Source organism: Lepisosteus platostomus, chromosome 11, assembly GCF_059453375.1.
Source record: "Lepisosteus platostomus isolate fLepPlt1 chromosome 11, fLepPlt1.hap1, whole genome shotgun sequence".
In the NCBI taxonomy this organism is placed as follows: domain Eukaryota; kingdom Metazoa; phylum Chordata; class Actinopteri; order Semionotiformes; family Lepisosteidae; genus Lepisosteus; species Lepisosteus platostomus.
The window spans coordinates 7,780,195-7,801,895 of NC_142621.1; the positions used below are offsets into that span (position 1 = coordinate 7,780,195).

At 37.4% G+C, this 21,701-nt stretch overlaps 1 protein-coding gene and 1 long non-coding RNA gene across 3 annotated transcripts in view; one reads left to right on the forward strand and one right to left on the reverse strand.

Moving 5' to 3' along the window:
• Positions 1–4: 4 nt before the first annotated feature.
• LOC148651899 (uncharacterized) overlaps positions 5–21,701 on the forward strand; it is a 50,320-nt gene continuing 28,623 nt past the window's right edge. The window contains exons 1-2 of one of the 2 annotated variants that reach the window (XR_015925193.1): positions 5–2,288; positions 7,520–7,664. This is a non-coding gene — a long non-coding RNA (uncharacterized LOC148651899). The remainder of the gene's footprint in view (positions 2,289–7,519; positions 7,665–21,701) is intronic. The other variant, XR_015925192.1, reaches the window with a different exon arrangement.
• nmnat2 (nicotinamide nucleotide adenylyltransferase 2) overlaps positions 2,825–21,701 on the reverse strand; it is a 63,657-nt gene continuing 44,780 nt past the window's right edge. Inside the window, exons 4-11 of the mRNA XM_088598185.1 lie at positions 15,904–15,982; positions 11,751–11,877; positions 10,712–10,792; positions 8,843–8,887; positions 7,716–7,792; positions 7,291–7,392; positions 6,859–6,926; positions 2,825–6,024 (exon numbers count right to left, since the gene is read on the reverse strand). Coding sequence (XP_088454311.1) covers positions 5,922–6,024; positions 6,859–6,926; positions 7,291–7,392; positions 7,716–7,792; positions 8,843–8,887; positions 10,712–10,792; positions 11,751–11,877; positions 15,904–15,982 — 682 coding nt within the window. The 3' untranslated portion in view covers positions 2,825–5,921. The remainder of the gene's footprint in view (positions 6,025–6,858; positions 6,927–7,290; positions 7,393–7,715; positions 7,793–8,842; positions 8,888–10,711; positions 10,793–11,750; positions 11,878–15,903; positions 15,983–21,701) is intronic.

Consider the following 21,701-nt stretch of genomic DNA (forward strand, 5'->3'; position numbering starts at 1 on the left):
TGCAACTCACAACTGGCAACCCACTGAAGCTAAGCAGGTGTGAGCCTGGTCAGTACCTGGATGGGAGACCTCCTGGGAAAAACTAAGGTTGCTGCTGGAAGAGGTGTTAGTGGGGCCAGCAGGGGGCGCTCACCCTGTGGTCCACGTGGGTCCTAATGCCCCAGTATAGTGATGGGGACACTATACTGTAAACAGGTGCCGTCCTTCGGATGAGATGTAAAACCGAGGTCCTGACTCTCTGTGGTCATTAAAAATCCCAGGGCGTTTCTCGAGAAGAGTAGGGGTGTAACCCCGGCATCCTGGCCAAATTTCCCATTGGCCCTAACCAATCATGGCCTCCTAATAATCCCCATCTATGAATTGGCTTCATTACTCTCTGCTCTCCTCCCCACTAATAGCTGATGTGTGGTGAGCGTTCTGGCGCACTATGGCTGCCGTCGCATCATCCAGGTGGATGCTGCACATTGGTGGTGGTGGAGGGGAGACCCCATTACCTGTAAAGTGCTTTGAGTGGAGTGTCCAGAAAAGCGCTATATAAGTGTAAGCAATTATTATTATTATTATTATTCTCAGAAAAAAAACATTCATTACCTACTGTTCTTTTCCATCATGTTTACATCATGATATTATTCATGAATTTAATGTAATTTATATTTGAATTTAAATCAACACGAGTCAGTGTATCACAAAATCCCTGAAGTGCATTTATTAAATTGTTTTAATTATCTTAAAATGGAAAAACATTGTTAAATAAATCTCAGTATTGTGAAACGGTTGTAACAGATGTATAATATAGACTCTGAACAGAACTCAGTATTATAGCAGTTTAAAACAATAGAAAATACATTTTTGATGCACTGGGAGAACTTATTTGTTTCCCATTTTGGTATTCATCTTTGACAATATCATGGGCCATTTTCTTAGCACTTTTCATTTTATTTATTTGTGTATGTTTGCTGTTTGGTTACTGTAATATAAGTTTTATTTAATAAAAGCAATTTGAAAAAAAAACCCAATGGACTCCTATGAAATCATCTACTTTCAAATATAGAATTAAAAAAATATACAGGTATTAAAAATCAGCATTCATAAATACAAAAACAGAAAAATTGGATTTTAGGAATGGCTACATTTTAATTATTTCCTAAACATCTTCAGGGAAAAGGAACGTTGCGTTATGGTAACACTCAGACTGTGATTTGGTGCTTTAAACTGAAAGACGGAGGTTCCTGTCCCCAGATGTAAAAGACATGAAATCTTGGCATTTGGTACTCAGAACAGATCTCCGGTATTCCAATTTATTTTAGTCTGTCAATCCAGAGCAATGTACAGTATTTACGATTGTCAAATCAGGGGTTTTTCAGATGCAGTATTTTCTCTGGAAGTAAAGCACTATTCACTGGTGCTATTGCGCTTATTAAACAAATCTTCATTTAATGACAGGGAACAGTTGGCAGTCTATAGTATATCTGCATGTTAATAAACAGATAATCGGTTTCATATAGGATTTCCAAAATGGTCATCTATAAAAGATGCGTATTCAAAAGCCTTCATCCATGTAAAATGCAGTACAATTTAAGGGTCCATAAAGTACATCCATGACAGTGAAACATACTAACACAAAACTACCCTGCATGCTCGGAGAATACATTTTTAACTGGAATTTTTGGTTCAGTATTCTCGTTTTCCCTGACTAAGAAATAATACACTATAATTATTTGTCATCCATAGCAGTCCGTTTCTTCGTGTGTTTAGATTTTTACACAATCGCGTTAAACAAAGTACGACCATTTCCCCTGATTTTCTCTGGTCATCAATTTTCTTTGGTCATCAAAGTTCCGCTAGTGGGCGCGGTGCATTCTACCTCAGTCCAGTCCAGCTGAACTGACTGATTACGACTATTGGGGTAATTTGTATCGTATAGAAAGTTATCGTTGCTCGTGTTATGAAAATGAATTCTGCTAAAAGATTAGACCGTCAGTGAGATGTTATGTTCCGTGGTTACATTACGTGTGTATGTTTCAATATTTTTTAAGCAATAAAACAATTGAGATCCAGTTGTGGTTAGGGCTCAGAAACGCTTTTTGTACATAGCAAAGTAACTCTGCCTCTGCAGTGTGCGGAACTGTTATATTGATGTGATTCTTATGTCTTCGGAAACAAAAAACAAAACAAATGGTCCATATTCTGTACCCTGAATCGGACAGTTCATTAATGTGTTTTCAATTACCGCTTTGTCCTCAACAAGTTTGTGGCGACTCAGGACTGAGGCGTACAACGGACTGAAGGTAGGGAGCCTTAATCCATTCTCTAAAATTTGTTTCGGGTCGATTGCATACCACTAATCTGACATGATTTATTCACTTTTTGCTTCTTTTATGTACTGTAGCTGTTAAACAGTAAACATGGTGTAACTTCATGGATTAAAAACTGTACGGGCATTCTGTCCCTAGGAAATGTAAATCTAAATGTTTTTGGTCTTGTTTTTCAACGTGTGTTGCTTTCAAAGGTGTTTGTTGTCAATTGAATTTGAAAATACCAATACAACTGAAACTGTTTAACAAAAAAAAAATAGATTCTTATTTGATACCTGCGTGCGTAGTTTGTAAAACAGACTTGTTGCAGACATTGTTAGGGAAAATAAAATCTCAAGTGCCTAGTAGCTACAGTATAGAGAATATGGGTTCTAGAAAGATTATGATCTGTTGTTTTACATAAATGCAGAGAAGAAAAAACATTTGAAATAAAAACGCGACATCAGTCCCTTTTTTAACCTTTTATTAATCTAAACAGAGTCATCACTCTAGAACAAATAGCAGTCATATGTCTTTTTACTAGCCTTTTATTCAATGGGAACAATGTACAGCATATAAAAACAAAACAAAGAAAACTCCAAATTATAATAAAAATAATAAAGATTACACTTTGAAAAACATCCAAAAGTCACATTGTCCAAATGAGAATGAAAATACTGGGCTAAAGGAACAGCCTCATTATAGAACATTAAATTATTGTTGTTTCTTTGTGTGTGTTTAAGAACCTTGAAGGTGAAATGATTTAGCTTCCAGTTTCTGAGATTTTGTAACTGTTGTAAATGAATGGTTTAATTATCTACATTTGTGCTGATAGGCCCGGTCTGCAGACACAAGTGTTTCATTTATATTGTATCCTGTCAAAAATCCCTGCTATACAATCTTATGTCTGTTTGTCTGTAAATTCTTTTATCAAACAGTCCCTATTTGTAACATACTTACAGAAAATAGATACATCCAGAGACAGAAGTAGGAAGTCAGTTGTCATTGGTATGCATGCTGCTATTTTAAACTGGTCCTACTAAATGGAGGCTGGGTGTTTGTGGGTAAAATGTGTCAGACCTAATTGCAGACTGTAAAGTTTGTACCGAATGAGGAGAATATTGTCTGAATGTTGTTTATCAAACCACATTCCTGCAAATTAAGAGAGAGACATGTGAAGTATATGAGGGAGAGTGGTGAAAAAATAAAGGGGTGTAGATTTGAAAGAGGCAAGGAATATCCAGGTGTTGTTTGTCTTCTTACATCTAGGTAGCAAGGTAACTCTGTCGAAGACCTTTACTGGCTTTAAATTGTTGCTGTGTATGTACTAGCTTTTAAGCTTCTCTTGAATATTTTAGATGGCTGTTTCAGTAATTGCAAGCCCATTGACTAATCTGGAGTGCAAGTCTAGGTAAACTAAATTTCCCTGTAGTTAAACACATTTTAGTTCTTCTTTTGAATTTGCAATTTTGCACTTTATTATGAATTTCTCCCTTTTTCTATGCAGTGTGGAAATCATTAGCTGATAGGAAGTTGTGCTCCCCAACTACTATGGAAACCAAAGGCACATAAAGATCTCTGGGAACATGATCACCAGGATAAGCATTTTTATCACAAAAGACAGTGGAAACAGCGGAGCTGAGGTCTTCTTTTGGAAGACAAAAACAGCATCCAGCGAGTATCGCACTGCTAGGATTTTCAGTATTCTTTACCTGACTCTGCTTGATCTCTGTGTGATACAGCCCCTTTAGTGCTACAAGTCGGCACTCCTGGCTACAGTCAGAGCCCCACTTGGAACTGGCAAGCATAACATGTTGCGATACTCAGATTTCTGTTCATGCATTACAGAAATATCTCCATTATTTGTGAATTTCATTTTTAAGCTCTTTAGAAATGGCTGGATTTTGTACATTATTTTATACTCACCCAGTTAGTAATTGTCAGCTCTTAAGTAGCTTAGCTTAATGGCTACAGGCCCTATAACACATGGAGAGAATGAAGTCCTGTGGATACACTCCTCCTGAATGCCCATCTGTCAATGACACTGCTACTTCCACAGAGTCTTGCAGGAGAGTAAATGGATTAGAGGAGTGTGTTACAGCATAACTGTATTTGAAGTCATTTAAAGGAATTTGCTAGTTTAGGATCACAATTGGCTAATGATAAATGTGTGGATATGATCATTTTTTACTGCAAGAGCTGGTGTAGAAGCTTTAAAATCGTGTTCCTTACAGGGAGTTGTGTTGTTTTTTTTTTTGCCATGGCAAGTATATAAAACTTGCCCAGTTTCATTACATTTTCTGTAGGCTATAATGTGAAGCACTCACCATCAGGATACACCCCCTTGACTTGCTAGAAAGGTATCTTTAAAACCACCGACAATATCCAACTCTGTTATATACTCTTGAAGCCAATCCTGCTTGCATGTTAAAACATATTCATGTTGTATTATTGCAGATGTACGTGTTCAATAGATTCATATTTGGACTTTCAGACTTGGCACAGAGAAAGATATTGCAGGAAGAAAACTGCTCCCTCAGATTATGCCAGCCATTGTTGCTGATATAATTCCATGAGAATGCAACACGTATTCATTTTCAGAATTGTTAAAGGAATCCCTAGCTGGAAACAAGACCTAAGCCTGATTTCTGGTAAATGTTTAAAAATAATTGCTGCTTTAATTTCTATTTTCTAAGGATAATTAATGTTCATCCTTCAGTGCTCCACTGTTCGGATTTTCTCTACTTTCTTTACAGAAGGTGTCGTGTCTGTTTCCACAATCCTGAAATAGCTAAATCATTGAATGATTGTTGCTTTTGGTCAAAACAAATCGTCAATCCGAAATTCAGATAGACTTATTTACTTTGGTTATGTAATGTAAATATTTTTGTTCAATACATTGCCTTCACTAAAGTGAGGAATAATTTAGAAAGTACTGCTTTTTTTCCCTTTATTGTGTGCCTTGCACAGATATTGGATATTTGTACAGTTTTTTTGTGCACTAGCTAAGAGAGAAACCTGTGAAACGATATTTTTTTTTCTCTGGAGCCTGTGAGGAGGACACAGGCGGAGCCTCAGGGGTGGTAGACAGGGAATGGACACTGAAGTGGGAGATGAGTGGACTTTGCGTTTAGCACATCATCGCCTTCTCTTCCCAGCAGTTAGTTGCTAACACATTCACCACGGACTATAGATCTACTTTGCGATTACAGCAGTCATGCTTGGGAAATAAAAAAACGTTAAAAGCATGCAGTCGAAGAAGAACAGTATTAAATGAACAGCAAAGGCCAACAGTGCTACCATTTGGAGAACATTCCTTGCACCCCTGCTGCAAACCCCCCCCATCCCCACCCACACCCCAACCCCCAAACACACACACCCAGCTGCCCTCAGCGCACAGAGAAGATATTTCACTCAACGAGGGCTCCACATATCCGGTGCTGTCTTGTACAGTGTAGTACCTCTGCAGGGCCATTAGTCACTATGATACAGTTAGGAGGGACAGACACTGAAGGCTCCTGTACATGGAAAGCAGTAGAGCAGGAGGAGTATATGTTTTACACAGAGAGACAGAGGAGGAGAGGCAGTCGAGCTCCTCTCTGCAGGGAAGAGCCAACCTGCGGGGCTCTATCCAGAGGTGTTGATGTAGAGTTGACTTTGCAGGATGTAATCGATGACCGGCTGACTCAGGTAGTCCACCACATGACCATCTCCATGCTGCAAGGCCAGTCTGCAGGAGCAGAACGCAGGGCTGGTCACTCACTCGTGTAAAACGTACTTTAAAAATGTCCTTAAATGCTGTAATTCTCTTCAATTCATTGGACAGAAAACATTTTGTTTTTTTAAGTAGCATTTGGCAGGCTTATAGTGTCATTTGCAGTGTGTAACACTACACGTTTGCATCCTGGAAGTCACAAATAAACATTGCTTTCAAAGTATGTATATTGTCGTTAGGGCTTGTCGTTTTGAGTTGCTATGCTGCCCGTGCTTTGGACAAATTGTGGAAATTTGTTTTTCACACAGCATGCAAGTGTTGTCCAAAAACCTGCTGACAAGTGAGGTAAATAACTCTGTTATTAAATGAAAACTGGAGGCCAAATTCGGTTACTTGAAGAATCAAACAGATTCCAACACGATTGATTATTGACACCCATCAGCTGTATTCCAATCACAAATAAAGGCAAAAAATACTTGAAATTAAGGACAACAAATCTTTGTCAATAACTGATTATTGTATAAATGTGAACAAAGTCATGAAAACGTCAAGCCCTAATTAAGGTTTAGAAATATTTATTTTAATCCAATAAATGAGAGCTTGACAGAAGGGTTATGTTTTGTTCTCTATTAAAACTTCATTTATTTGTTATTTTCCTTTAAGTAGAGACTTTCAAGTGAATAGTAAACTATAATGCAGTGATTAAAACCTATCAATTAAATGCTGTAAAATGGGAATAAGATTTTGGAAATTTCATGTAAATGTTGGTGCATTAAGCTAATGTCATACAAGTAACAACTGTTAATTTGGCAGTATCTCATATTTATTTGCAAATGCTTTTTGGCCTACCTGCTTTTGGTAGAACTGACAACACTCATTGGGTGGTTCATGTCATCCTTTACCACAATAATATTATCCTGGAAAAAAAAGAGTAGTTGTTATATTTAGTTATTGTACCAGCAAGCATGAAGCCAGCTTTCATAAAGTTACATTTGGAATTTCTCCATTTGGGTGTTTACCTCATGTTTTGGTACTGACAGTTGCTGCGCATGGTTAGGTTTTTTTATCATTTTAAAATGAATAATTTTTTAATAGTTTAATAATGTTATATAATTGCTCTGTATTGAAATTAAATAGCCATTTCTACATGTTCTGCTTATCCTTATGAGGTGTGAACCCATTAACTGTGACTTGCCAACAGTCATTAACAGTAAAACCCCAGCTGATGTAAATTTTGCGGCCTACTTGTTGTACTTGTTTGGGGAGACTTGACCATCCCACCTTGTACTTGCGGAGGATTGAAGAGTGGTTCATGATCCTTTCTGTGTCAGTGCCATCACGAGGGACCACGACAATCCCGAAATCTCCTACAATCACCTCCATCTGCAACACAAATACATATACAGTAGGGGGAAGAGAAATGTTTTCCAACTTGTCATACGTTTAGAAACTTCTCAAAATCCATCTGACAGTGTTGGTTTTTTTCCCCTTTTCTTTTCTCATCCTCAAGGAGAATGAAACTGGACAGAGTTTTCACCCTTGAGTCTCCCCGTTTTTACTCCCCACGTTTTCCTCTTCATAACAAGTCAGGCTTTGATGACCAGGAAAGGCGATTGAGTCCAGCTGCCCGGACAGACCACCGCCCTCTGGAGATGGTGAGCACTGCAAGTATCTAGATTTTCTAGGAGCCTTGTAGAGTAACTCACATCACTCTCGTTCCACAACCCAGGGATACAGAAAGACTCCAGCAGGTCACTGCCACACAACAATAGGATCCGCAGCTCTACACGACAGAAATAGGGCAAAGAAGTGATAAATAAAGCATTTCATACTGTAAATTGGGTGATTCTACAGTTAGTAAGCATTGCAATTTGGATAGAGGTAGAGGACCAGATGTTCCACTTTAAGGAGAGTCTTTCTACAGGTAGTGCTCTCTGTGTGTGTGATGTCAGTATTTGAGGGAATACGTTCCTCTTTGTGCTATTTGTTTATTTATTTATCACCACATTACATTTGTCCACCGTGCAGTTTTCAATTCAATCTTTTTCATGACCTGTTCAATCTTATCAGCACTATACTAGGTAGTCACAAGTACACATTGATGACCCCACAGCTGTACTAGAGTACCTGGAGGTTTCACCTGTTAAAGCTCAGTGTGGTTGGAAATTCTAATTAATGTACTGTACGTATGCGAAAACCATACTTCTACAGTAAATAAAAATGCCTAAAAATGAAAAAACATTTTTCCATAAGATGCATCAGAGTTTGAGTAAGGGACAATTTATCGTGATAAATAAGATTGTTTTGGAGAATATATATTATTGGTCAGAAACAAAACCAGCTGAACCACATCTATACCAGGAGTGTTTACTGGAAAGCAGTGTTAATAGTAAATGACGCTTCAGAGTCCCTAAAGTTAGAAAAAAGTCATTCATTCAGAGTGCCTTTACTCTTTTAAACTATGATGCATGAGCCCCTTCACAGCATTGCATTGGCAGCATATACAGTATATCAGGTGGGGAGCTGCGTCAGCATGCGTAGGTTGAAAGGGAACATGTAATAGGTTTATTCCATGCTATTCCATATACAGTATATGCACACAGGTCACACTTGAATCTTTGAATGTTTTTGCACTATATTGTATTGTATGGTATTATTTATCTTACATTGATCATATACGTCTGTAAAATCAACTGAAGGTTTTTGCGTATTCTGTAGGCCTAAGGAAAATTTCCACTGTGTAAGGACAATAAAGTAGGTTTGCAGAAGGATTAGAACTCATCTGCAAATACTGTGGTCTTTTTATACTTTATATAACAAGAAGTGCACTCACCAATCTCTTCATATCTCATTGCAGTGCCCAGGTTTGCATTCTCATCTGTAACATTAAATACATGATATACCCTGCATAAGTATGTACATAATCACCCAACCAGACCTATGGCACACCTGAAGAAGGCTCCACGGCCGAATAAGAAACAAGTACTGGACCAAAGTATTGCAGTGAACTGGACAGGAAGAGACAGGGGTGCTTTCTGTGGTCTAGCACCAAGTCTAGTAGCATCAGTGCTTTCTTTAAAAAATCACTTTAATACATTACGTTTGTAGTGGCTATCCTCTGATGTGTCTGTATTCTCATGCAGGATTTGTTAACTGATTTTTTTGGTATTATTAGTCTCTAAGACAATGGTTTCCACCTCAAATGACTTTAAATAAATAAAAAAAAATTAAATAGAACAGTTGCTGGTTTGTCATTGCCAAAGATTCTCCTTAAAAGCTTTATTCACTAAGTTTTGCCTTCACACTCCTAATGGGGATGTGGCAGTGTGTGCCCATCCATTCATTTTAATTTGGATTAGCAGCAGGGTTTTTCTGTGTGCGACTCTGTCTCTCAGCAAACAGCCCCGAGCAATTACCAGCTAATCATCTCTCAGAAAGGGCCCAGTCTGTGTGGAGCATTGCCAAGCCTGCAATAGGGCTCTGCACTCTGTTATGCATTTCTCATGCAAATTGCTTCCCCCCCGTAACATCTTGATAATGAGGTTCAAAGCATTTGACACATTGCTTTAAAAATTATATACAAAAAAATGTGCTCTGCTGGTGGCATGGAGTGTTTTTTCTACCAGTGTGATAATCAGTTAGTCTGTCTTTGGCTAAAGACTGATGTGTCAAACTGTGATGAATGTGATGTCTGTGGATTTCCTTTGCTTTCCTTGATATTGTAATTTCTGGCTTGCTGAATGGTATTGATCTCTTTTGACCTTGGAGGGACATTACTGTACATGACTTTAGAATTGGTACAAGAACAGAGCCTTTTAATTTACTGCATCTGCTTAGGATGGTGTCTTCCATGTAGAAGTGCCAGAGTGCAACCTGTGCTGTATTATATCACAGAATTACTTTTAATCCTAAATGGCACCTGGGTTGTCTATAAATACATTTCTAAGTGGGCCATTGCTAACATTTATGATGCTGAGTCCATCTCCATTAAAATAGAAAATGTTTGCCTCCATGTTTTCTTTAAACCATGCATATAATATGGAATACGACAACTGAGAGGAGAATGATTGAAGAGAGGTTGTGTATAACCAACACTTGTGATTCGTTAAAGGTAAAGACTTTAAAGTTAGAATATAGAAATTTAGAAGTTAGAAACTTAGCTAAATTTAGAGATTCCTTTTTCAAAGCTGCTGAATACATCAAGGAGACATAAGTGTTCAAAAGCTAGCAGCTATTGTACAGTATATCACCCTGCAACTCTCAACTGGCAGCCCACAGAAGCTAAGAAGGTGTGAGCCTGGTCAGAACCTGGATGGGAGACCTCCTGGGAAAAACTAAGGTTGCTGCTGGAAGAGGCGTTAGTGGGGCCAGCAGGGGGTGCTCACCCTGCAGTCTTTGTGGGTCCTAATGCCCCAGTATAGTGACTATCTGTGGTCATTAAAAATCTCAGGCCGAAAAGATTAGGGTTGGCCCTTACCAATCATGGCCTCCTAATAACCCCCATCTCTGAACTGGCTTCATTACTCTGCTCTCCTCCCCACTGATAGCTGATGTGTGGTGAGCGTTCTGGCGCACATTGGCTGCCATCATATCATCCAGGTGGGGGTTACACATTGGTGGTGGTGGAGGGGAGTCCCCATTACCTGTAAAGTGCTTTGAGTGCTATATAAGTATAATTAAGGAAGTTCTACTTCTTACTTACCCACAAAGGTGAAGCGCTCAATGTGGGGCCGGACACAACAGATCTTTCCCAAGCTCTCACTCACCTTCCCCAACAGTTTAACTGCAGAAGAAAATCATGGCAGAGTTAGTGGACAAAGTGGAACTCTTATCAAAGAAAACAGTACAGCAGAGGCCTCCACATTTCTGCTTTCTGGAACTCGTAAAATACAATAATGACACACTGCCCCTACCCTCCCATCCAAACAAATTAATAATACTGATGCAGACACATTCAAGAGTTTTATCATGTTGCATTATCCTTCATACCGGCACACTCCACAAAACAGATTTTGAAATAAAAGTGGGTGTGATTCTACAATAAATCCTATTTCAAAGGAAAAGTAATATAAGGCAATACTAGAGGTTAGCATCGGCATCCTTTAGCATTGCATCTTCCGTATAAAGAAATAACATGAAACATTCATAAGTCAAATGTAATCTAATCGTTTAGTATATTGTGTGTGGAGCCTGTTTTGACTTGGTAAATGTACATTAGAAATATCCTAAATGTAATACGATAGATAAATGTATATGCTGCAGCAGTTAAAGGGTTTAATACTGTATATGCTACCAAGAAAAATCCAAAGAATATTTCTTCATAGCTGTTTGATAGTTAGATGTTTACAAAGTACAGTTACTCTCTTGACCAGAGATTGTGAGCACCTACTAAGACCGCAAAAAAGCAATGTATAGTTTTTAGATGATGCGTTAACTCTTAAAGATGTTCAGCAGACAGCAGGATATGTTTAACTCATGCTATTCTGGCTGTATCAATACAGTACAATTTGAAGTACTTTTTGAAATATTTAGAAATTAGTGTTGTAAGACCTGTGAAACCTGCTGGGTTGGAGCTATGGCTGGAGACCTCTTCACTAGCTGAGCATAGGCATGTAATGCACATCTACTACTTTTCTGACTGTGGAGATCTGCCTTGGAGAATGCTGATGTCTCTGTGGTGTCCAATACCCCTATTACTTTCAGAGTCCATCTCTTAGAAGGGAAAGACGAGAGGAACTCACTGGCAGTAGGCTTGTTGCTTGTATTGTTGCTGTTCTGATAGATGGGGCGTGTCTCATTCTGTGGCTGTCCAATCACTGGAGTCGTTGAAGGAGAATTCACATTAGATAGGATGCAGCCCGTCACCCTCTAGGGAACAAGAGAGACACAAAATGAATTTTTTATCAGCTTCAACACCAAAGCTGAGTTGCGCAAAGCTGTGAAAGCAATTAAGAGGCCACCTTTTTATAAATTCAGGCAAGGTGTTGAGAAACTGTTTGCAGTGTAAATTTCCAAAGTGTAGCCTATGAAATGATTTGTGCCTACTTCTGGCTTCTTTTGAACCTGTTCTCTGATACATTTGAGATGATCTGAAGTTCAATTCCACTTGCTTTTGCTCTTCTGTAAGTCAATCCTGTCCTCTAAGGACCACCTATTGGTTTCTGTGAATCTCCCTCTCTTTAGACTTACAGTCGGACTCCAAAAGGTGCCCATTTCTGTCAAATTCTTGTAAAGGTGATGTGATTTCCACTTGGGGAGCACTGTGCACCAGAGACCCATAATTTATGTCAAGATCCAGAACGGGACAAAATCTTTAATGAAAAGCATTCATTTTCATTCTTTTAATTCCTTGGACTACCTGGCATTAATGGGAAGAATTTAAGGATATACTATCACATCCTGTAAAAAATACAATGTCTTAAGGATCTGTAACAATGATGTCAACGTTATCCCAAAAAGTGTTTATTTCAAACCTCCTCTTCCGCATCTCCAATAACGACACTTTACCGTGGGAGGGATCCAACCTGCATTTTGTCTTGCAGCCCTGCTGTGACTCAGAAACTTTTTGTTAGCATCATACAGTATTTCTTCATGGAGGTGAAGAAAATGATTTAGGAACTCCTAAGAACAGTCTTTATGTTCGGTAATCTTGCAAAAGTGCATGCCAGGATGTCATCGGTATGGCTCAATTATGTGCTGAGAAATACTTAGGCTCCGTGCCTCTGAGATGAGGTGGGCAATTTGTCTGCTCTCACTAAACCCTTAAACAAACCTGGGCTGGGCAAGCCTGCCCCATTTCTCAACAGAAAATCAGATGGCAGAAAAAGAGCAGCCTTGTGAATTGAAGGACTGGAATAAAATGCATTATCAGTAATAAAAAATGATACTCTTAATTTGTATTCTATTGCAGTTTCAAATGAGGAGCACCAGGTGATTGCATTTATCTTATCAACTGGCTTACAATTTACTGTGGTCTTTAATAAGTCATTTTCCAAGCCATTTCATTTACCTAAAGCAGAGACTATGAGAATCCCTTCTCATAGAGACTATGAGAATCAACTTCAACCTCTTGCTTTTATTTATTCTTTTGTCCAACCATTTTGAGATTCCTCATCCCAAAGTCAGAATGACATTATTATAATAGAGATATTATGTGGAGAGGGGAAAAAAATGACTTCTACTATACACTTTTGCAATTACATTGTTAATCCCACCAGGAAAGGTACAGCAGTTAATGGCTAGCAATTATATTTTCCATTTGCTATGAGAATATGTATTTGTTATCTGGATTTACTGGAAAATGCATGAAAAGGATGGAGCAACACTAATTCATTTAGGCTCATGTGGGTTTGAAGAGGTGACAGGCAAACATTAATGCAAAGACCATACATACTGTATTACGGGATTTTATTCTGTGTATAACTTAATTGCTTTCAAGGGATTTTCAACTTTATTTCACTCTTGCTGAATGATTCATTAAATAAACCTTCCTTATACCAGTTGAGTTTATGAACAGAAGCTTTATAAGTTTTCAACAAAAACACTTACTTTGCAGGAATTCTGAATTGCCTAAATTAGTTTTATGCAAGGTACACAGAAAACTCTCAAGAATATCATGAGAGGCTAAGTAAAAAGGCAATCTCCAGGCAATTAGAGTTAAATTAATGAGATGCAAATTAAGTGTGAAATAAGAATAAACCTAACAAAGCTTACAGTAATCCTCAACCATTTTGAACAGCTATAAACCAATTTCTCCAGGCAGTGAGACAACATCAATGAGCTACAAAGAAGGTTAAAGGCAGCTCAGAAATGAAATGCACTCTTAATTTAACCATTGCCCCAGGCCTCTTATCCAATCGATGTAAAGCTTTCTAAACCTTTGAGAAGACATCTAAATAATAATTTGGAGTGACTGTATTTTCAGTCCTTATATCTCTCAAGAGGAAGATGATCTAAGATGTCTGAATCATATTAGTGTACTGGGGTAAGTAACCTTCTGCTTGGTCAGAAAAATGTTTTGTTTTAATTTTTTTCTCAAAAACATTCCTTTAATCTTTATCTTCTAATTAACCAGGATAGATCCTATGAACAGGATCAGTTATAAATGCATCATTGACATGGTTTACTTTAGTTAATATTTTTGCTTACTGTCACTTGCTGAAGGTTTCGCAGAAAAGTACTGTTTTGTATACTCTGGGTGTTAAGAGAGAGAGAGGACCGCATGATGGTAAATCCCAGTACAAGCTGTGGGTTAAATCCTTCTCAGTTAACATGCGTTCATCAGGAAAAATCTGGGGATATGAGGCAAGACTTGGAGTATAAATTCCGGATTGCCAGATGATCAGCTTCAAAGGCAGCCTATCCTGGGACGACTTAACAGAAAGGGAAATGAGTTCCATTCCTCTGAATCCGCTTTACACTGCCAGATCAATTGCAGGAACGGAAAATAACAAGGATACAATTATATTGAGTCTAGATCCCAACCGTATCCAAAACAGCATGAAGATGGGGAGGATTAGTTTATAAAAACAATGAAGGGGGTAAAAGATATTTTATAGGTTTATTAGTAAAGGGCTTAATTAATAAAATATCCACTTTTCCACATACTGTATATACTGTGGGGGGCAGGTGCAGTATCAGTTTTGAAACCATTGTGATAATATCATTAGGGTGCTTTAACATCGATTTATTGATAAAATGACAAATGATGCATCCATAGATCTTGCTAAAGAATATATATTTTTTTGCCGAGTTGGTTGCAACCGGCTCAACAATAAATTCTGTTACATCCAGATATAATTTACGCAGAAAAATCACAGATAATTTTACAGAGGAAGATTGTTTACCTCGTGAGTTGCAAAATGCAAAGCTCTTATGGTAATGACACTCCGAGGAAAAAGACATTTAAAAACTTGAATATGTGGGATTTCAAACCGAACCCTGTACTGTATATGATGTGCAGTGGAGGATTAAAGTTTATACTGTGTGTTGCTCAGATGTATAACTTATCATTGTTCGATACACAATGTGTTACTTTCAATGTCATGGAGGTAAAGTAAACTGTACTGACTGACAGCCTTCCTTACAGAAGGGTATTTAAAACTGTGTTTTTTTTGCATACCTGACTCACACTGAGACAAGCTGGTGCTTGGGAAAGTATTTCCTTAGAGAAATTTATTCAGGCATAGTGTGTCCCTTTTTTCCCATATTTAATTAAAAAATATTTACTCTACCATATTCATAAACATTGTGTTACATGGCTTGAAACTGTGAAAAAGTGTGTATCTTAGATGAATGAACTCAATTAACATTCACAGTTTATATCACCACAAGATGCTGCAAGTCACATTCTGCATATTTAGGGACTGCATCAGTGCAGAGAGCATTATTGAAAGGCACAGTAGTAAGAACAACTGTTAAATGTGAATCAAAGTGTTCTAATTTCCAAATAAGGATGAAGTCTGCTTATACTGTCATTGACAGAATATTGGAGATCCATCATGGAAAAGTGAATGGAGGTCATTTCTGTCTGTTGATACTTTAAAAATAATTGTGGTTTATATAATCAAATCTTACTGAGCAGTGGGCAAGGAATTGTAATAGGTTTTTTTTTCGTATTGTCCATGAAATCATTGCTCTTAATGGGATGGAAAGAAGACGCAGGGATTTCATTCTGAAAGCTGTGGAAGATTTATTTGCATACAGAATGTCTAAGGAGGTGAACACACGCAGAGTTTAGGAGCTTTTCTGGATAATGGATGTGTTAGCCAGCATATCTGCATGAACAAGCCAAATTGGGCGACCTTAAAGCTAAAGGAGAAGGAGAAAAAAAGCGTCGCAGCTGAAATTTACTAATTTCCCCTGGTAATGTGGGCCAACAGAGCTTCAGCCTACCTTCATGAGGTCACGGTGGTGCTCCAACACACTGCAAGTGGTCTGCCAAGTATCCTGATAACATTCCCAGGGGTCCACCCTTGAGAAAGAGAGAGAGAGAGGGAGGGGTCACTTTCGATTGTCAGTATCCTGGATAATGAGTATTTCACTGCTATCCCACCTGCTGTAACTGTCTCTGCGGGCATCTTTTACTTCTGCTCACATGCCAATATTAGTTTATGCACGATCCACCACGTGTGTGTGTGTGTGTGTGTGTGTGTGTGTGTGTGTGTGTGTTATTTAATGACAGACATCAATCACAACTCAGATCAGAGCATTCTGAACCCAAGAAATCTTGCAACTGTAAGATATTCTGGTGGACAATTAGAAGGGTTTGCGTGGAGAGTCAAACCTTGTACTGCTTTATCGAAGTAACTGAAGCATTGGGCTCCTGCTGAGATCAAGAGAAAGACAGCAGAACATATGGGACGCGATATTGTCAGAAGTAATATTGTAGTCTTATGTCATCTCCTCTTAAAGCTTCCTATTTTCTGTAAAACATGACTGCACACATCCTTCCAGTTCTGAATAAATTATCAGAAGTCTCTTCCAGACTCCCCAGAAGTTCACATTTTAAATCTTAAAAGCCTTATGTATAAAGCACCCAATAAATGAATATTTAAAGTGTAATAGTTTTTTTCTCTTAATTTAATTTTTGCTGCTTATTGGGTAAATTAAAGTATGCACTTGACTTAATTTCCAGTTTTCTGCCTGGGCCGTTTCAAATGCAATTACATAATGTATTTCCTTTGTTTATTTTATTGGACACACCAATCTACAAACAAAACGGTGTCAGACTTACTCTTTCTATAAACTGGATGTTTTGGTAAGAGTAACATTTTCTTTTCAAGAAAGAAAAGGTGATAGCATTTGGTTTAGTCAAATTTAGTCAAATGTCACATTTTAAGCATTCTTGAAGGAAATATGCACCTTTAAGAACAATATGAAAATGAATCCCAAATGCCCTGCTCTTTCTGAAGAATCGGTCTTTATTCACAGAGCAAAATGTGGAAGGTTCTGAAAGTGCCCAGTGAACTATGAAGTCCTTCACAGAATCTCCCTCTGCCAGTTACCAAGGCAACAGTGAGAATCCTGGTTTCCTGTTGTGCTTCACAAAAATGATTAATTCATCATTAGATTGTAACATTATTGTTTAGTACTGGGCTGTGTGCAAACGGGAACTGAATTTTTAAATATTCTTTCTGCTGTGTGCTTAAAATAAATCCTTCTAAGCTTATTTTTCTTGCAAATAAAAAACTTAAATTGTCATAAGATGACCCCTTTTTTGTTTTACTGATAGTACAGCAATTTATTGATAAATTGAAACATTCACCTATTTTCATCAAATACTTGCACTGTGCTAACCTATTAGGAGGTCACTATTCCAGGGGTCATCTATCTGTAATGGTACCTAATCCATCATTGAGCAGCCCATTTTCTAAGTTTGGCCCTCTATGTAGGTGTGAATATGTGCAGTGTTATTCCCTGTCCAGTCTTTCTAGAAAATCTCCTAAGCTTTGAACTCAGCATGAAATGTGTTTCACTCTCTTCAAGCAGACACACACTTGCTCATAGTCTAATATATCGGAAACCGCTCTCCTACTCTGGCTTTTGATCGTTTTGGTTTTGACCTTTCCTATGTTTATATTGTTATATACCGTACCTGCAAGGTAAAGGCACTTAGCATATCAAGCCAGTTTAGAGTGCTGTGTATGTAAATGTGAAGAAGATTGTGCTCCTCTTCTGTGGCCACGCCTCTGTCTCCAGGTCAGCGTTCTGTACTTACCTTATCAAAAGCATCAAACACAATTGAAAACTGGGGGGTTTTCTGGAACAACTTTCACGAAGTGCCTTGCTCAAGGGTAAAATGGCAGTGTCTCGACAGGGATTGGAACCCACAACTTTCCAGAGTCTGCAACCCTCACCCTGGCGCCACACTGCTCCAGAAAGTAAGATGCCTTGGGGCTCTGGACATTTATTAATCCCAGTATTCAAAATATTTCTGCCTCTTATATGCTAATACTGCTTAATACAGAAAGTTTTCCTCCTACTGCCTGAGAAATGTTCTTAACTTCTTCCTTAGTGAACTCCAGAGCAGAGTACTCATGTAGTACATCAGTCATTTCCTCCTCATTGTCTAGAGATCTCCCATCACTGTCCCAGATAAATTTTACTTTATCCTTAATGGTCCTTTTGCTGTTCTAGTACTGAAAGAAATGTTTTTAGCTCTCATTGCAATATTCCTTCTCATCTTTCTTTCGGCTACTCTAATCTCTTTTCTTACCTGTGCTTGGAATTCATCGCTCATCTTTTCTTTAACTGCATCTTGTGCTTTTCTAATCATTTTTATTAAGTGCTTTTTTTCCTCTGTTGATTTGTTCGGCCATTTGTGGACGCTGTTTTTTTTTTAGCTTTTGTTTTACTCACTTATGACATAAATTTGTGTTTTGTGCTTCAGTTTTTTTAAATGTTTTAACCTGTTGCAGAACATATGGATATGGAAAAGATTCCATATCTATTCTCTCCTATTCTACTCCTCTTGAGCTACGTTCAATTTTTCCTGAAAAAGCTTTCTGAAATTCTAAGCTTTAGATGAGAATTAATCTAAAAACATACAGTATCCAAGTATACTTCAAAATTTGCCATATTATGATTGCAGTTTCCTGATGGTTTTCTCATCTCTGTTTGCCTCTCTTGATCAATACAAGAATTTCCTCTTTTGGTTGCTACAACAAACTGTGTAAGACATCAGTAATTAACCATGTCTTTAACTTCCCATATTTAGGAATCATTTGGTTGTACTGTATGTTATACACAGACATCTCTTAATGGTTAGCAAATGAGGAATTAAAATACTGCTATCAACAGTATATCATCTAGTATATCATCAACAATGTACAAATCAAAACCCTTATCCCCACACAATCTTGCTTTAAAAATTGTTTTCAAAGGCTATGTTTTCTGACAAATTTAGACCGTTTTGGTGCTTTTTCATTTTCTTTAGTACTGAATAAATAGATTTTATTTTTATGCTACCCTGTGATATTTTTAAAGACATGTTTAATGATATCTTTAGTTTTGCATTTATAGCAATGCTGTAATTCTGTTGCTGTCATACTGTGACAAAAAGTTAGCACACCTGTATCCGAGTTCGTGGGCATTGTTGGCATACATTGCAGGGAGAATATTCATGATCACTTCAAACATGTACAGTTATTGACAGCATTTTGTTTCTGCTTGAACAGAGCTGTTAAAACAAAATCTATTCTTCATGCATGAAAATTGTATAAAACAGTCTTGGTTTCTGGGGAAATATATTGGTTTAAATGAATACAGTACATTAAGCAGCACAAGCATAAAGACATTTTGAGAAATTTCATCAATTCTATATGATGTGATCCCACATCAATTTCACTGTGAGTTAAAAAACATTCTTGAACTACAGTACAAAGTATTTATTCTCTTAACTATAAGTCTAAATTAAGATAAGACCAGATATCTGTTTTTTCAGACTGAGAATACATTTTGCAGGTGCAACAACAGGATTTTATTCTTCCTATTTACTTACACCTATGTATTCCACATGTACAGTAAGGTGATCCAATGCATTTCTAAAATTTCATCCGTTTTAGAATCCCTAAGCTTCTAATGAAGTAATCTCATGAAATAATGCTACATTTTTCTGCTAGACTGCGTACATCATTAATTTGCTTGTGGCACAGGCTGCTCTTTTGCTATTTATCATTTGGTGTACATGAGCAATCTCAGATCTGCTGTGAATTATTGATGGGCCACGTTTTGATTAACCAAGCATACATCTGAGGAAGTACAGTTCAGTATGCTGCCCTGAGAAATCTTTCCTTTATGTGTTTTGTCCCCCCTGTTTGCTTTTGACAGACCTGATCTATTTGTAAAATATTTTTTTAAAAATCAACTCTGAGGAGCCATAGTGCTCAGTCATAGTTAAAAAAAACAGTTTTTGGATAATTTGCATATAAATCATTCAGAATACAATATTTATACATTCAATGCATAGGTTTATACTGAATGTTTCCCTTTTTAAAATGATTTCAATTATGTGCCATTTGATTTTACTTTAAAGTAATATTAAAAGCCTTGCAAATCCTACTGTCTCCTGTAAAACATAAATGAAAAACTCAGTGTCACACAGAGAATGTCTCTCCTCAGCCAAATCATTCTCATAAAGCTTTGCTGGGGATTTGCTTTGTTGAGAATTTATTCTCAGATGGCCTCATTAGCATTACAAAAAATAAACTCAATAATGCACATTTTAAAGCAGAGCTAAAATTCCAGTTGTGATTTATCAGTGAGTCATCCGTGTAAATTAGAACCACAGTTAATTAAAGCTGAGAATAATTATATTTAATTATCTTAATTAGAAAGTGGTGGAAGGGTACATCAGTTTGCTTTACTTCTGATGCTGATGGTACATTTTTGCACATTTTGCTGTCTACAGAAACTTGTGTTCCATAGCCCCTTAACCTTACATAAAAACAATAATAAATGTAAATTTTGTTTTGAAGTTTGAATGAGATTTGAAGCTTTCTATAGATCTACTTAAGGTTAGTTATTCTATGCAGTCAGCAGCACAGGTGTGTTCTTAATGTTACATGAGCTGCCATTCAAACAGAAGCAAGAATTGTACTGTAGCAATCCCTGCTGATGAGCCTTTTCCTGAATGTGAAAAAGGAAATTGTCAGTCTGCATGAAATTTTCCAGTGGTTTCACAGACCTTAGTGATCACTGATTTTGGACTTCATAATATAAATTTAGCTATCAAATATGTAGATTTACTTTTTAGGTATTACTTTGTATGTTTTAGGGTTTTTAAACACATTGAAATGTCTCTGTGGTTGAAATTCATAGAACATTTTAACAAAAAAAATATATTTAAAAAAAGGGGAAATAGTTAATATACACAATTCCAGATACATTTTGTGTGGGAACAATTATTTTCTGTACCTAGCTTTTTGTGAGGTGTCTTGTGACTTCTTCTTGACAAGTGAAATTCTTCACATAGGTTGTTCTGTGAATTGGAAAGGGATTTTCCACTCTCCTGACATTTTGATCGAATTGGTTTGTAAATGACTTTCCAGGCATCTTACAACACAATGCTGTCACACATTACATTAATCACACAGATTCCCTGGTTAGTAGTGCCAGCAGAGTAAGGAACTGTAACTATAAGCACTCAGAGGAGAATCCTTCAGAATTAAATGATTCTCACTTGCCTCTGTGTTGCACACAATTCCACTGGGTGTTGTAATCTGTTTCATCAAGACAAGTGTCTCCTTGTGGAAGGTTAAATCGCTTGATATTTTCTGTTCTTGCACTGGATTTGGAGAATTTTGTAAACTATGTGTCGTAGAAAAGTCGGACAACAAGAAATAAATACTCTTAGTGGGGAACACACACTATGGAAGGAATAAATGCAGAACACGTCTTGTTTACTTCACCCTGATGCGGTAATATGAGTATTAGAAAATCAGGGACTCTTCACTAAGGCTCATCTTTAGTTCTGCTCACAGTCTTGGAAATAAACTTTGCTTGCTGTGGAAAGCAAGCAGGATATGGAAAAAGATCCATTTCGCAATTAAATACAACAGCCTAAGAACAAGAACAGATGGAAACTGGGTAGTTTTTGCCTGCCTAATTATTGGAAAACGTCCTTGGTTGATCTTTTGTTCATTGCATCTGTTCATGTGTTTAAACATTCTGCACTTTCTCTTTATTTGTCT